Here is a 16327-nt window from a genome sequence, read left to right as displayed (position 1 = left end):
CTGCAACTTATCTCAAAATTTATTTTGCCATAAAATTAATTAAAATATATTAACAATTAAATGTTTTTGTAACTTGTGTTTTAAAAGAAGTTATGCTCTAGACGTCCAAACTCCAAAAACAATCTCCTTAATTGTGCATGTTTATTTGTTATTTAAAATATTATATATATGTGTTAGGATACAAATTAAGAAATCTATTTGTCATTTTAGAAGTATAAAATATTACACTAGGATAATTTTGTTGAAGGATGTTTATGCAAAACAAAAGATAATAAATAGCATTCCAAAACATTCTAAAGAAGATTAATTAAATTTAGTATGGGAAACTTCACGATATTCAAAGGATATCTTTTCTAGTCAACCAAATGATAAATATTATAACGTGCTGCTGTAAAATTTTTTTATAATACTATTACTACCTTAATTGTCTATAATTGTTGCTTACATATTTAAGAAAATTCTCGCTCAAAAAGAGAAAGGTATGAGCTTAGGCGAAAAAAGGAAAGATAATATTCAGAAATAATAACTTTGAGTTCAGAAGGAGATAAGTATATATTAAATTTTTGTTGTTGTTTTTGCGTATAACATTGCAGATTTACTAAACCATAAATGCTAGCTAAAGCAACCAAATCCACATTTAGAAAAAAATAAATGGATCCTATGTAAGAAAATGACAAATAATCTTCAGAGTACCAGAAGAGATATGCATATATTTACTTTTTATTACTGTCGTCACATATAATATTAGAAACTGCTAAACCACAAACAACGGCCAAACCAATCAAATTATCACACAGTAATAAAAAAAGAAAGGAGTCTATGTATGAAAAGGAAAGACAATCTCTAGAACAGTATCTTTCAATGCAAAAAAGATAAGCATATATTAAATTTTTACTATTATAATTGCATGTAGTACTGGGATTGCTAAACTATAAACAACAGCTAAGCCCACAAATTCTCACTTAAAAAAAAGGAAAGAAATCTTGGTGAGAAAAGGAAAGATAATCTCCAAAATACCATATTTGAGTTCAAAAGGAGATAAGTATATATTAATGTTTTACTGTCATTGCATGTAATACTGTGGACTGCTAAATCATAAACAGCGGCTAAATCTGCCAAATTCTCATTTGAGAAAAAGGAAAGGAAACTTGGTAATAAAAGAAAAGGTAATCAACTTTGAGTTAAAAAAAGGGAAGCATATATTAACATTTCATTATTGTCCTTACATAGAATACTAAGGACTGCAAAACCAAAACAACAACTAAACCAACCAAACTCTCATTTATTTTTTTTTAAAGAAGAAGAAAGGAGCCTAGCTAAGAGAAGGAATGATAATCTCTAGAATAATATCTTTCAATTCAGAAGGATATCAACATATATATATCAGCATATATTAACTTCTATTATTGTCATTGCATGTAATATTGAGGACTACTAAACCATAAACATTAGTAACACCCACCAATTCTCACTTCAAAGAAAAAGAACCTAGGAAAGGGAAAGAAACAAAATCTCTAGAATAGTAACTTCCAATTCAAAAAAAAAGAAGAAGAGTTTATTTCAATTTTTTTATTTTTGTCGTTGCATATAATAATAAAAATTGCAAAACTACAAACAACTGCTAACCAATCAGATTCTCAAAGGAAAAAGGAAAGGAGAACTGGTGAGAAAAAGGAAAGATGCCTCTAGAATAGTAATTTTGAGTTTAAAAGAAGATAAGCACATATTAACTTTCTGTTGTTGTCATTGCAATCAATACTAAAGACTACAAAGCCAAAAATGGTTACCAAACTAACCAAACTCTCATTTAAAAAAAATGAATGGAGCGTAAGAGAGAAAAGGAAAGATAATTTTCAGAATAACATCTTTCAGTTCAAAAGGAGGTCAGCGTATATTAATTTTTTGATTCTTATCATTGCATGTAATATTAGGGGGTGCTAAAACATAGGCACTAGCTAAACCCAACAAATTCTCAGTTAAAAAAAGTGAAAGGAATATAGGCGAGAAAAAGATAATTTTCAGAATACAATATTTGTGTTCGAAAGGAAAGCATATATTAATGTTCCACTGTCGTTGCATGTAATACTATGGACTACTAAACGATAAACTGTGTTCAGAAAGGAACTTTGGTGAGAAAAGGAAAGATAATCAACTTTGTGTTCAGAAAAGGTAAGCAAATATTAACATTTCATTATCGTCCTCACATAATACTAAAGACCACAAAACCAAAACATCTGCTAAACCAACCACGCTCTCGCTTAAAAAAAAAAAAAAAGAAGAAGAAATGGGCCTAGCTGTGAAAAGAAACGATAATCTTTAGAACAGTATCTTTTAGTTCAAAAGGATATCAACAAATCCTCACATGCATACACAAGATGCACTAGGCATTGAGGGTGGGCTGTCAAATGAGGAAGCTATTTGTGAGCCAACTTATGCTCAGCTCGATATTTAGAAGCTCAACTCACCGAAAAGCACCAGCTGAGATAGAGCTAGACTAAGCTTGCTTGAACTCGGCTCAGTTAAACTCAAAACATGATAATATTAATAATTTTTGAATATGATAAATTAGTTTTCTTATAATTTTCTCCATAAAAAATGTTTTTATATTTGCTTATTTTATATAATTTAATATAATTTATATAAACTATATTATATTTCAACCATAATATTTAGATATAAATAAAAGAAATAGCTCAAAATATATACATGAGAGATCCAGGAAACCTGTTGGTCACACTAGATCCTTCAAGGTTTTGTTCGTGAACAGCTGGAGTCTTGCTTAATATTAACCAGCTCAAGCTCTGATCCACCATGAAAGAAGTTGACCTTTTTTTTCTTTCTTTCTTTTTGTCTGATTACAAAACAAGTTGAGCTATGCTTGACTTGCTTGAGCTCAGCTCATTTGCAACCTTACCTATATAAGCATGCACACCCACACATCTACCAACTTACTACAACCATGTTACATATTATCACAACAAGATGGATAAGACTCTGCAATATTAATTTTGGAGTTTATATGGATGAAATAAGAGGATTTCAGACCTAGCTAAGCTGCATTGCACAAGCTCTTGATATCTGAGATTTCACGATCTCATTAATAGAGATGTTAAACACATAAACTTATCCAAGCATGAAAATAAGAGAAAACCAAAGAGACGAGGTTAGTTACATGAATTGAAAAAAATCATTAAACATATGGTTTGGGACAAAATCTAGCATTGCTAATATCATTGGAAAATTGACCACCTATGCCACCTTGTTTTGTTATGCCGTCTTCCTCTCCGAGCCAAGAAGACTCCTAACATTATTACCAAGATGAACTCCATTGAATATAACTCCATAACAGCTTCTAGGAAAAATCTTCAGCCTAGGCGCAGGTTCTTTGCCACTGCAGAACGAGTCGACAGCATAATTTCCTTCGCTATATGGGTGATCTTCCAGTTGGGATAATGAGATACGAAGAACGAACTCCACCAAAAAGAAAATCAAGCTGTGAGGCCCAGACAAATCTTCTGTTAAATCTTGTATGGTTGCATACTTGAAAAGCTGTTGGTCAAAATCTTCTCATGTCATCCTCAGAGCCTAATGGATAATGATATGAACTGCTTGAAATTTGTAATTTGAACTTTGATCACCTTTATCTGAGCAGAACGGATTAAAATCTGTTTCCCAACATCATTCTTCATGATACAACCAATTTATCCCTATTTTGCTCCTTGAAATCAACAACCAAGTTGAAATCACCAAAAAGAAATGCGTTATGCCTGATGCTATTAATTCAAACAGAGTTATTTGTAAAATACATAAGTACCAGGACTACCAGAATACATTATCTTCAATTGAAGATAGGAAAAAAGGCCTAAAGCAAGATTTTCTGTCTCTAGAATGGAACTTCCTTCAAGTAAATTGTACGGGCACATGGTATTTGATCTCCAAGCTATTTGCTTGTTAAGCTAATAATTTGACTCAAAAGGGATGCACTCCCTTGAATCAGCCCTTGTATTCTTCCATCTACATCTGTCTATAAAGCAAGGACAGCCTTCAGCAGCATGGCAAAAGCTTCTACCACCTATTAAGAATCAAGCATCTCAAATGAACGAACACCTAGGCCTTGCCTGCTCAATTATGATGCACCATCAAGCATCTAAAATTACATGAGTGACCAAGGTCCCACTTGTCCATCTGCATGCCAGCCCATACCAATTTCGTACTTTTTTACTGCAACAACCAAAAATATATTTTTCAAAAATGAATGTTCAGAATCACAGAGTGCAAATGTCATTCACCTCGTGGTTTCACCTCCCTTCCTAATGGAGCAGGTCCCACGTTCAAACCACGGAAGGTCTTTTCCAAGTATTTGATATGGATAATTCATGCCTCACTTCTCTAAAATGATTGGAGGCAATCCATCCATTCAACATTCTATAGAAAAAGAAAACCAAAAATCATATTTATAGGGTGCCAGGTCATTGACGATCTAAGAATAGATTGTAGAAGTGGCAATGTAATTTAAGCCCTAAGATAGCCAACCAGTGTCAGCAATTTACTCTGAAATCTAACATCGTAATGCTATTGAATCTTCTGTAGAACTTGCAGGTCTTAAGTTCATTGTAGAAAAATATTTTTCGATGTTCAAGTTAAAAAAGGGAAGAAATGCAAAATGTTGAAATGCCTAGACAGTGCAAGGACTCAAGTTGGAGCTTTGGATTGCTTGCAGCTAGAACTGACGCTTCTTTTTTCCAGATCTATAGTTTCAAATGAAACTTCAAACCATGGACTTATGATGGCACCTATGAGATAAGTTAGCGGTATCAAATTCATCACTTAGCTGATCTATAAATTCCCTGCTTGGGGTAACTACAATAGCTCATATCGGTGAGGATATAGAATGACAAACGAAGATCTGGTCTAATGATTGAATATGATAATTTGTAAACGTAAATTAACAGTTACAAAATGGCACAAATACAGACTGTAATTAACCAAGGTTTGCACATACAGCAGCTCAGCAATGACATAGGCTAACCAACTACGAAGCTCAAGGGCCCAATTGCAAGGGGCACTTAAAGACATTGAAGTTCTTGGAGATTTGAAAGAATAAGACAGTCAAGAGGCTGGAACCTTGCGGCGATAAACTAACACAATGACAAGGTCCTCGCTTGAAGATCCAACTGGTGCTTGGATTATATCTGATGATAGAGTTTGGAACCACAGATCGGCTACATTTTGCAGGGTCATCACTGGGCTCACTGTTTGACCTTGGCACATGATCTCCACCTGTTACAAGAGAGTTCAGTCAATCAGACAGGAACATTTACACACTGAGCACGACTGGATTGCAGGTTAGTCAAAATTACATATATGTACGCACTAAATTGGGCATCTATAGCAGATCAAATCTAATGCTTGATAAGCCGAATGTACTAGTCTACTTTGTTCGCAAAAGCTAGGAGCATGGAATTAAACTGCATCTTTTCACAAACGTTCCACTATTATCACACAAAATAATGTAAGGTTTGTGCATACAAGTTCATGTATTGTTTTCTAATAAAGAAAGTAAAGATACAAAGTAAACATATCATAACGATGAGAATATAGGGCCACATTTTAGAGTATATAAGTTTCATTGTGTAGTTTGGACAACTTTAAATTGAAGTTAGTGTCGCATGTAAGTGAAATTAAAGTATTCTAATACCTTGCGTATTGAACACAGATACATATTATATGCTTCTTGAAAAACATTTGTTCAAAACTTCATTATATGCAGCCATTTTTAAGCTTTTCAGGAGTGAGCTCATTTAAATCCTTTCTTCAATTTTTGATATGACACAGAAATATATTTAATTTAAGCAATTTTTCCTCATATATCGAGGTCAAGAGGCTATCTGATCACATGCAGCTATGGAATGTCATATTTATTTCTTCTAAAATATGTATTTCTTGTGAAGCGTATTGGATTTAATTGTGTTTCAATAATATTTTGAAGTAACATAACAAGGGCTATTTACAGGCCCTAGGCCATCAAGGCTTATGTTGATGATGTATCCCCTCTTTTGACTAAAGAAAAAGAATGAAAAAACATTGATGGTTAATATATAGCCTATGAGCTTAAATAAATAAATAAATCACTATAATATGATAGCAAGCAATAGAATAAATATTGAAGCAACTCAAGCAAGTATATGTGGTTAGGTTTGTTTAGTTTTGGCAGAAATCATGCGAAACCACCAGGCCTTGATAAAAATTCAAAACTAAGGACAGGTTTCAGTTTGTTCTCGATCAAAGTATATTGGTTCTATTGAAGCTATAATCCTTGCAACAGAGTATCTATCCATGTTGTACCTTTCATTTGGTCATTCATTGCAATAGTGTATACAGATAAGGTATAGAAGTCATTGAGGTCCACTCCTTAGATTGACTGCCATTTTATGTTTAATCCCTTGGGATTGAAAATTCTATATGTGAATTATTTTGATGGCCATCTTATGTTTAATCTCTAGACTATTCATGTGTATAATGAACACGATTTGTTGTGTACAGAAACATGCCTAACTATGTAGAAAGCACATTCTTAACTTTGTTCGAGGGCTAAATATAAATGCTATGGATGAACTAAGCATAAAATAGCATTTATAATGAACATTATTGTTAAACTCCAAATCATGCGTCGTTCGAACTGTGTATAATGTTGGTTACATAATGACTAAAAATTATTTTTTTTAGTTTCATAGGGACCATTGTTGAAGACTTTAAAGATCGGTGTCGCCTGTCTATATTTCAGTCATTGGATTGTTTCCCAACACCATGACAATCGTTGTTCTCACTACTTGTTGGGATGGAATGTCACTAAAACCCCACTGAAGCCCTTGATGGGGTCCTCTATAGGCCTTCAATTGTTGGTATATTGACAATATAGAAGGATTTTAAGCTCTCCTAGAAAAAATGATGTGAAGTCCTCTAGAAATGATGGTTTATACTGTGAGATACTGGGCTGAAGTCGGCTGGGGCCTAACGCCCCTTTTGGAAGGGGCAGAGTAGGGGATCGCAAACGCGATCCCCCTCCGCGTTCTCTAGGGGCGACGGGAACGGAGGCGCCGCGGACAATCCGCGGCAGCCCCACGGCCGTTTTGTGGCCGCTCTGCGTCCGCATGAGCGACCGCTGATCACGGCCGCCGCAAGAATTATGGCGGTCCACCGATCGAATTGGGGGCCTACTAAAAACCCCCATTCTTCTTCCTCTGTGATTGCTCCACCACCGACCCTCTCCTCCCTCTTCTCCCTTCTTCTCCAGTGACCGCATGCACCACTCCAATTAAGTTCAGCCACCCCGGGAGCCTAGCTCCTTTGATTCTCTTAGTCCCCTATTTTTCGATCTAGTTTGTCCGTTGGAAATCCCACCGCCGTCGCCGCGGCTAGCTGCCAGATCAAGCCACCTGCGGCCGGGATCTGCTGCCTCCGTCGACCGCTGGTAAGCCCTCTTCCCTTTTTGCTCTTCGATCTAGCCGGAATATGCTTGATTTCCTTTCCTTTGCTTTGGCCCCAAATCGAGATCACTCAATTTTCCCTCGACGCCCGTCGCCGCAGAAGCGGCCGGCCGCCACTGCAGTCGGCCGGCCGTCAGCCGGGCAGCAGCCCCTGGCCGCCTTGGCGGACCCCTCCCCCCAGCCGGCCCCTTCTTCTTCCTCTCCCGTTCTCCCATCTCCCCTATTCATGGGGAGCTCGGTGAAGAAGAAGGCCACTGTGGGCCGTGAGCAGAATGATGGGCCGATGGGCCCTGTTCCATTGCAGGCCCAACTTGGGCCCAGTCCAGTCCGGTTGGGCCTAGTTGGGTAGTACCCTTGTGGGCCCAACTTGGGTCCAGTTCAGATCCGAACCCGGAAACCGAAATCTGGAACACGAAATCCGAAACCCAAACCCGAAACCCAATAGTATTATTTTTTATTTTTGCTTAGCTCTGAAATTAACAAAGAAATTAATTAAATTTAAACAGGTGAACCTGATCCGCCTACCTGAAGTAGGAGTTAAGCGAGAAGAGATAAGTAACTTAATGCTTCAAAGTGCATTTTCTAAATTATTTGATAAATTGATTGAACTTCGAAATATGTTTTGTAATTAGTAAAATGGGTCTGGCATATTAAATTTCATTTGAAAATTTTGTTATATGCTCTGGAATTCATAAACTATGACTGGGCAATTTATGAAATCTGTTTTTATATATATGTATTCTCAACATGGCTATGATCTGTTCTGTTCTATTTTGGCCCCGCCAATGGGGATTATACGTTGGACCTATTGACTTGTAATCTGTGAGGAACCGGTTTCGACACCGCGCCACCGGTGATTAGAATAGTGGATTTCAACACCGGCTACTATCGGTGGATAAATATAGTGGATTTGAGACTTTTGTGCAACACCGTTGCCATCAGTGGATAAAAATAGTGAATTTGGCACCTTGTGCAACCCTTGCCACTGGGTTACGTGGCCGTAGCCTATTATGTTGGGATTCTGGTATCAGAGATTTTGGAAAAGTGATTATAAGTTTTGAAAACAGTATAACAATGTTATTTATGATTTATTTCATTCACTATCCTGTATTTTGATCTGATATGCTCTGACTCCACTTTGGGGTATTTTGTTGCTTACTGGGCTAGTGTAACTCATCATTTTATTTTTTTTCTATTTTTCAGATCTAGAGGCTTGAACGCATGGAATTGGAGAGTGCGTTAGATTTTCCGACGAATTATTCAGTTAATGGTCCTTTAGTTAGATTAGCTTGGACATTTGAATTATGTTAGCAAATGTTATTTTGGAATTTTGTAAGACTACTTTTAAATGACTTTAATTATTTATGTCAATTTTAAGCATCTGTTATTAACCCTTAAATAAGTTTTAAGTATCCGTGATTGCTTCGATATGATCAGCTGCCTTGCGCGCTTGCGCGGCCCGCTATGCGGGCGTGCGGCGTCTGCCGCGCCTCGGGTTCGGGGCGTGACAGATTTGGTGGTATCAGAGCTCAGGTTTCAAATTCCTAGAAATTGTGTTTGAAATAGTCAGACGGAGCTTAAGGATTCATCGGAAAGCTTGAGAGATGGGTATACATTAGGCTATTAGACGAAGGTATTTATTTGCTTTTGTGTTATTTTATCAGAATTTTGAAATGCTAAAATTAGAATGCAACCTAATTATGGTCGTAACAAAAGTGTGAATAAGCTATTCTGAGAGTTTTCTTGGTAGAGCAATTTATATTTTAAGTTATGGTTAATTAGATTTTGACTAAATTAAGTGAAGGAATATTAGTCGTGGGATATTATCGTGCAACGTAATTATTTTAGAAGTTTAACTTGATATCAGGCACTGTGGATATTGCTTCTAGTTGAAATTAATTATTTCGGTGGCAAGTTAAGATTCATTTATAAATAGTTGTTTAAAGTTTGGACTAGAAAATATTTTATAATATTCATTAAAATATTCTTCAAGGATTGAAATCTGTATGTGGATCATGTATGGAACTCTTATATAGAAGAAAAATATATTTGGGGATGAGACTTAAGAGTTCTTTTTGGCTCTACTTGAGACAAAAAATTTTATATCATTTTAGTTTACAACCAAGATTGGTATTTTGATAGAAAGTCAATTAATAAATCCGGAGAATATTGGTGGACTAAAATGTTTTTGGGTTGGTCAAAAAAGAGAGAGAATATCTTTGATTTGGAAAAGGTCTTGATGGTTTTTCTTATTAAGGAGAATTTCAATGTCAAAGAAAAGAATAGTGTTTTTGATTTTGACTGATATGGATATCATGGTGTCATTAGTATAGGTACTTCTATCTATTATGCAAAAAATAAATAAAAAAAATCGTTGGAAGGTATAGTATTTTTGATTTTGACTGATATGGATATCATTGTGTTACTAGTAGGTTCTTTCATCTACTATATAAAAAAGAGAGAGAGAGATAGAGAGAGAAAGAAATCTCTCATCTCAAGTCTGGGATTAATGATTCCTGCATTGGCTGATCTTAGATTTGGAATGTTTTAGTATAGATCTCTTTGTCGTAGATTTGTAGCTTATGCTTTTGAAAGAATTCAGAAATAGTTATCAATCTTGAAGAATTGATTTTAAAAGAGAAGCCAGTAGCAAATTGTTTATTGTCAAGAAAAACTAGAATTGGCTTAGCTCAAATTTGGATCTAGAATATGATTACTTGATTATATGATGGTACAAATACGGCAACTATCTCAAGGGTTAATCATGACCTAGTGTACTTGGGAAGCAAAGATAAAATTTTGCTTGGATATTATAAAAAAAATGTTGATGATCTGGGATCATTAAGAAATTTTGGAAAATATTGATTAGAGTTGCGCAACGAAAGTATGATGGACTGAATCAATTTAAACTGGTCAAAAATATTGACTGTGTTTTAGTAACATGTTATGATGAAACATTATGTTGTTCAATAATGAAAGATTTTGTTAATAAGGGAAGGTGAATGCTATTGATTCTCAGGTCAATCATAGTACGATTATGTTATCTCTTGGATAGACTTTGCTATTTTTGGGTATGCTAAGAAAATAATAATAATAATAATAATTTGAGTGTATCACGACTGGGTTAGTTAATTGTTGACCAAATATGGTCTAATTTGTTAAGTATTTAAATAAACCATGCATTATTTGCTCCCATCTTATAATTTATAAGTTTAAGTTAAAAGCTTTGTGGCATATTGAATCATGGTATCAATACTTTGTCTTCTCAAACTTGCTCTTGTGATTTGATGCAAATCATTTTTGAGATAGACCATTGCTATCTAATGATCATCAGTACATGTTTATTTTGTGAATTACATTCTTAGCCATATAATGATTTAACTCCAAGGTTGGTCATTATCCTTTGAGGGATCAGCACACTACCATAATAAGTATATGAGATCTATTTCATTTTAAGTTATATCCCAAATGCAACTAATTCTAATCAATCCTATTGTGAATCGATCCTGATCTGATCTCGAGTGAACATGCAACAAGATGATAATTTCAATCTGAGATTTTAGTTAGTCACTTATCTAGTGTTAATCTTGCGAATTTTATGAAATTTTTGATAGTTGATCCAAAGTTATCTATCACACTGATTTCGATCAAGAAGAATGAGATCTTGGATTTATATTACTCAATGGGCTAAGCATCTTTAAATTTGAAAGGCCTAGATCTCTCAAATTTCGAGGACGAAATTTTCTTAAGGGGGAGAGAATGTGAGATACTGGGCTGAAGTCGGCAGGGGAAGGGCAGAGCAGGGGATTGCAAATGTGATCCCCCTCTGCCTTCTCCGGGTGCGACGGGAGTGGAGGCACCGCAGACAATCCGCGGCAGCCCCGCGGCCGTTTTGTGGCCGCTTCGCATCCGCACGAGAGGCCGCTGATCATGGCCACCGCGAGAATCATAGCGGTCCACCGTTCGAATTGGGGGGCCTATTAAAAACCCCCCATTCTTCTTCCTCTGTGATTGCTCCACCACCGACCCTCTCCTCCCACTTCTCCCTTCTTCTCCGGTGACCGCATGCACCACTCCAATCAAGTTCAGCCACCCCGGGAGCCTAGCTCCTTTGATTCTCTTAGTCCCCTATTTTTCGATCTAGTTTGGCCGTTGGAAACCCCACCGCTGTCGCCGCGGCTAGCTGCCAGATCAAGCCACCTGCGGCTGGGATCCGCCGCCTCCGTCGACCGCCAGTAAGCCCTCTTCCCTTTTTGCTCTTCGATCTAGCTGGAACATGCTTAATTTCCTTTTCTTTGCTTTGGCCCCAAACCGAGATCACTCGGTTTTTCCTCGACGCTCGTCGCCGCAGAAGCCGCCGGCCGCCATTGCAGTCGGCCGGCCGTCGGCCGGGCAACAACCCCCGACCGACTTGGCTGGCACCCCCTAGCCGGCCCCTTCTTCTTCCTCTCCCGTTCTCCCATCTCCCCTGTTCATGGGGAGCTCGGTGAAGAAGAAGGCCACTATGGGCCATGAGCAAGATGATGGGCCGAGGGGCTCTGTTCCATTGTAGGCCCAACTTGGGCCAGTCCAGTCCGGTTGGGCCCAGTTGGGTAGTACCCTTGGGGGCCCAACTTGGGCCCAGTTCAGATCCGAACCCGGAACCCGAAATCTGGAACACGAAATCCGAAACCCGAATCCAAAACTCAATAGTATTATTTTTGATTTTTGCTTAGCTCTGAAATTAACAAAAAATTAATTAAATTTAAACAGGTGAACCTGATCCGCCTACCTGAAGAGGAGTTAAGCGAGAAGAGGTAAGTAACTTAATGCTTCAAAGTGCATTTTCTAAATTATTTGATAAATTGATTGAATTTCGAAATATGTTTTGTAATTAGTAAAATGGGTCTGGCATGTTAAATTTGATTTGAAAATTTTGTTATATGCTCTGGAATCCGTAAACTTTGACTGGGCAATTTATGAAATCTATTTTTATATATATGTATTCTCAACATAGCTATGATCTGTTCTGTTCTATTCTGGCCCCGCCAATGGGGATTATACGTTGGACCTGTCGACTTATAATCTGTGAGGAACCAGTTTTGACACCGCGCCACTAGTGATTAGAATAGTGGATTTGGACACCGGCTGCCATTGGTGGATAAATATAGTGGATTTGGCACTTTTGTGCAACACCGGTTGCCATTGGTGGATAAAAATAGTGGATTTGGCACCTTGTGCAACCCTTACCACTGGGTTACGTGGCCGTAGCCTATTATATTGGAATTCTGGTATCAGAGATTTTGGAAAAGTAATAATAAGTTTTGAAAACAGTAAAAAATAACAATGTTATTTATGATTTATTCCATTCACTATCCTGTATTTTGATCTGATATGCTCTGACCCCACTTTGGGGTATTTTATTGCTTACTGGGCTAGTGTAGCTCATCATTTTATTTTTTTTCTGTTTTTCAGATCCAGAGGCTTGAATGCAGGGAATTGGGGAGTGCGTTAGATTTTCCGACGAATTATTCAGTTATTGGTCCTTTAGTTAGATTAGCTTGGACATTTGAATTATGTTAGCAAATATTATTTTGGAATTTTGTAAGACTGCTTTTGAATGACTTTAATTATTTATGTCAATTTTAAGCATATGTTATTAACCCTTAAATAAGTTTTAAGTATCCGTGATTGCTTCGATATGATCAGCTGCCTTGCACGCCGGCGCGGCCCGCCGTGCGGGCATGCGGCATCTGCCGCGCCTCGGGCTCGGGGCGTGACATATAGTGCCTATAAGCAATCTTTGCGGTTCGTCCTTTTCTTTCTAACCATTGTTCTGCCTCAACCACTTATGGAAGGGTCCACTGGACCTTCTAAATGTTCTCTTGATTGTATTTTGGAATTTTTTTGGTCTCCTTAAATGATTTGGTGATGAGCAGGATGATGGTAAGCCCAAATTAGCCTGACTTAACTCGGTCTTTGTTAAAACCTTCCCTTGGGCATTTGAATCCTCCAATATTGTATCTTTAGCCTTACAAGCCATTTTTGCCAACATTTCCATCACCAACTGTTGGTTTTGTTTGCTCTTTTCAGTTCCATCTCTTGGCGTCTTTAGAGTATGGCAAATGAACAACTTGATAGGTATTTGTTTCAATTTTCTCTAAATCCAATGGGAGCATTTTAAGCCCAAAATTTTGTCCATATAACATTTCCTTGCTATTTTTGCCTCATTTTCTTCTAGTAACCTGTAACCTTGTTTATAGTGTCCGTGATGTATGCAAGTTTGCTAGCACACTATTGCATCAATATTTTTTTTATTCTCCAACTAGTAACATAAAATGGCTGCAATGTTTTCTTGTGTGCCTTTCCTACCAATTTTATGAAAAATTTTGTCTTGGTTTGTATCAAAACCCAAGTAGGGCTCACTTTGCCCATAATTCCTAGGTTAGACTATCTTACCAAATTAAGTTAACTCATAATGTTCCTTGGCACCTTGCAAGTGATAGTTCTTTTTTTTGAATCATGATGCATGGCTTCTTTTTCCATTAATTTTTGTTGGTTCTTGCGAATCACCATGCTAGTTAGATCTTTTGTTCATTGACATCTTTGGATCCAAGACTTAGATATGGACCCAAGGCATTACGAGTTTTAGTGATTTGATTAGGTTTTCTCTAGGCTAGATGCGAGGTAAGTGCCTTTTGTAGGTTTGCCTTCAAATGTCGCCACATTCAATGTCCTTCACGTATTGCTCCAATATTGTCTTTTTTAAAATTCTTTTCTTTAAGCATGCCAGATCTTTACATGTAAATGCATGTAGATGGTTTTGGTTGAGAGAGAGAGGTGACTGAAAGATTTGCTACTCCAATGTGTACTGCCTTGTGCTAGGCATAACATATCATCCCAAATTGAACCCTGTACTGAGTATTGGTATACTAAACCAAACTCCGTACCAAGCATTCTGATATTATACTAGCATGGTATTGGCACAGGAGTTGGTACCGAGAAGGCGAACCTTGGGTGATTGAGATTTGAGTACTTTCTAGTTTTTTTTGATGATTTAAACGATTTATGCAGCAAATGTGTGTAAAAATTTAGACTTCACACTAGCTTTCAAATATAAAGATTACATAATTATGTTGTGTTGGGAATCGAAGAAAGAAAAAAAGGATGTCTAATGCACTAAGCTCCGACCATTGTAGAGTTTTGGGACCGTCAACTGTACACAGCCTTGCTCCTACACTAAAGTGGTTGCTTCCATATTTCAAATTTGGGACACCAAGATCTTGTTGGAGCAATGTTGTCATTGCACTGAGGCCTGACCTCTAAAATTCCTGATTTGTGCATGTGAGGAAATCATGGAACATCCAACCAAACATATGGTGGAATCTCTGGGCTCTTGATATGTTATAATGATCTTTAGATCAGCCTAATGTTGTCATTCAATAATATTGATGGTTAATTTCCCTTTCTCTCCTTAACTCTTCCCCCTCTCTCTTCCTCTCTCTCCTTCTCCCTCTCCCCCTCTCTTTTTTTGTTGGTGCTACTATCTGGTTCGAACCCATTTTCTTTTATTTTTTTTTTAATTTTCAGATTTTGAATTAAAGTCGGCATATCTTTTGCTGGCCTCAAATCAAAATTAGAAAATAAAAAAAGGCTAAAACAGCCTCGATATGGTACAGTATGGATCCATACCATACCATGTTGGTCGCTGATCGCCATAGATCCTGTTGTGGTTGAAATTCGGCCTGAGGGTGAACACGGCAGAGGGAGTCGAGAAGACGCCTGCTGGGGTGGAGAGAGGGTGCCACCTCCTGCGCTCTGGTGTACCTGCACGAAGCCTTGGCCGAGGAGTCCGACGAAGGCCCTCCGATGGTTAAGTTAGTAGAGTTTTTGGAGGGATTTAGAACAACTTTCTTATGGCTTCTATTGTCTTTCTATTGCTTAGTGAGGGTCTTTTCCTATCTTTTTTTTATAGGGTGAGGGTTTTGGCTGTTACTTGAAGTCTCGGGCTGAGCTATGATCAGTCAGCCATTAGCTGGAGGTGGCGTGAATCACGGAGACTGATCCCGCCGGTGGAGGATTTGGAAGACATCATTCCAGATTTGCTTTGAGGTTCTGCGGAACCTTCGATGAGGATTTAAGAGATATCTCTCCAATCGTGTCCTGAGGATCTAGTTTTGTCCTGAGGATCCGCGGGATCTTCGATGAGCATTTGGGAGACGGCGGGATCGAGGTTGACAGGGTCGAGGTCGGCTCCCCCTGGGCCGAGGTCGGCTCAGCCCTTAGTGGGGTCCGAGGTCGGGCAGGCTTGGAGGCCACGGGATGTGCTTGGCGAGGTCTGAGGTCCGCTTGGCTCTTAGCGGGACTGAGACTTGCTTGGCTCTTAGGTTTGCTCGGCAAGAATCGGGTGATCCCATGCTGGAGTAGGACGATCTATTTTGCCTCCCATCATATCCCAATACTAGTTCTGAGAACCTTGCTTGCAAGTACACTTCCACATAATTTAGAGCACCACTTCTTTGATAAATAACTTAGGAAGCGATCTTTAATTATCTTTTGAGTTGATTGACACTGCATTCCGTTAAAGCAGTCAAGGAGAGGCAATTAGTAGAAACTATATTTTAAGATGCTCTACGAAGTTATGTGTAAGGCCTCTTTTGGATTTCAATGTTGCATGCCAAGTTGGTTTGAGCATTTGAGTTTGCAAGAAGTCATCATTTTAGGTCCCACACAACTTTGTGTTTTGATCTACTTTTGTTTCCAGATATTTGACCTGATGCATAAAAGTCCTTTTTTTTTCTTATACCCTTGTTTTAAATATCAATTTGTAATTCCTTTGAAATTGTACCAACATCTCCATT

General features: G+C 37.8%; 1 protein-coding gene across 1 annotated transcript in view; it reads right to left on the bottom strand.

The window, feature by feature from the left end:
• Window positions 1–4914: 4914 nt before the first annotated feature.
• The window catches only part of LOC103716585 (E3 ubiquitin protein ligase DRIP2-like), a 29034-nt gene continuing 17621 nt past the window's right edge, over window positions 4915–16327 (bottom strand). The window contains exon 7 of the mRNA XM_039129574.2: window positions 4915–5280. Coding sequence (XP_038985502.2) covers window positions 5110–5280 — 171 coding nt within the window. The 3' untranslated portion in view covers window positions 4915–5109. The remainder of the gene's footprint in view (window positions 5281–16327) is intronic.

This window comes from Phoenix dactylifera, chromosome 5, assembly GCF_051530095.1.
Source record: "Phoenix dactylifera cultivar Ajwa chromosome 5, Ajwa_hap1_PhDact_Kaust_v1.1, whole genome shotgun sequence".
Taxonomy (NCBI): domain Eukaryota; kingdom Viridiplantae; phylum Streptophyta; class Magnoliopsida; order Arecales; family Arecaceae; genus Phoenix; species Phoenix dactylifera.
The sequence above is the reverse complement of the archived record's forward strand: the minus strand, read 5'-3'. Positions and strand labels throughout refer to the sequence as shown.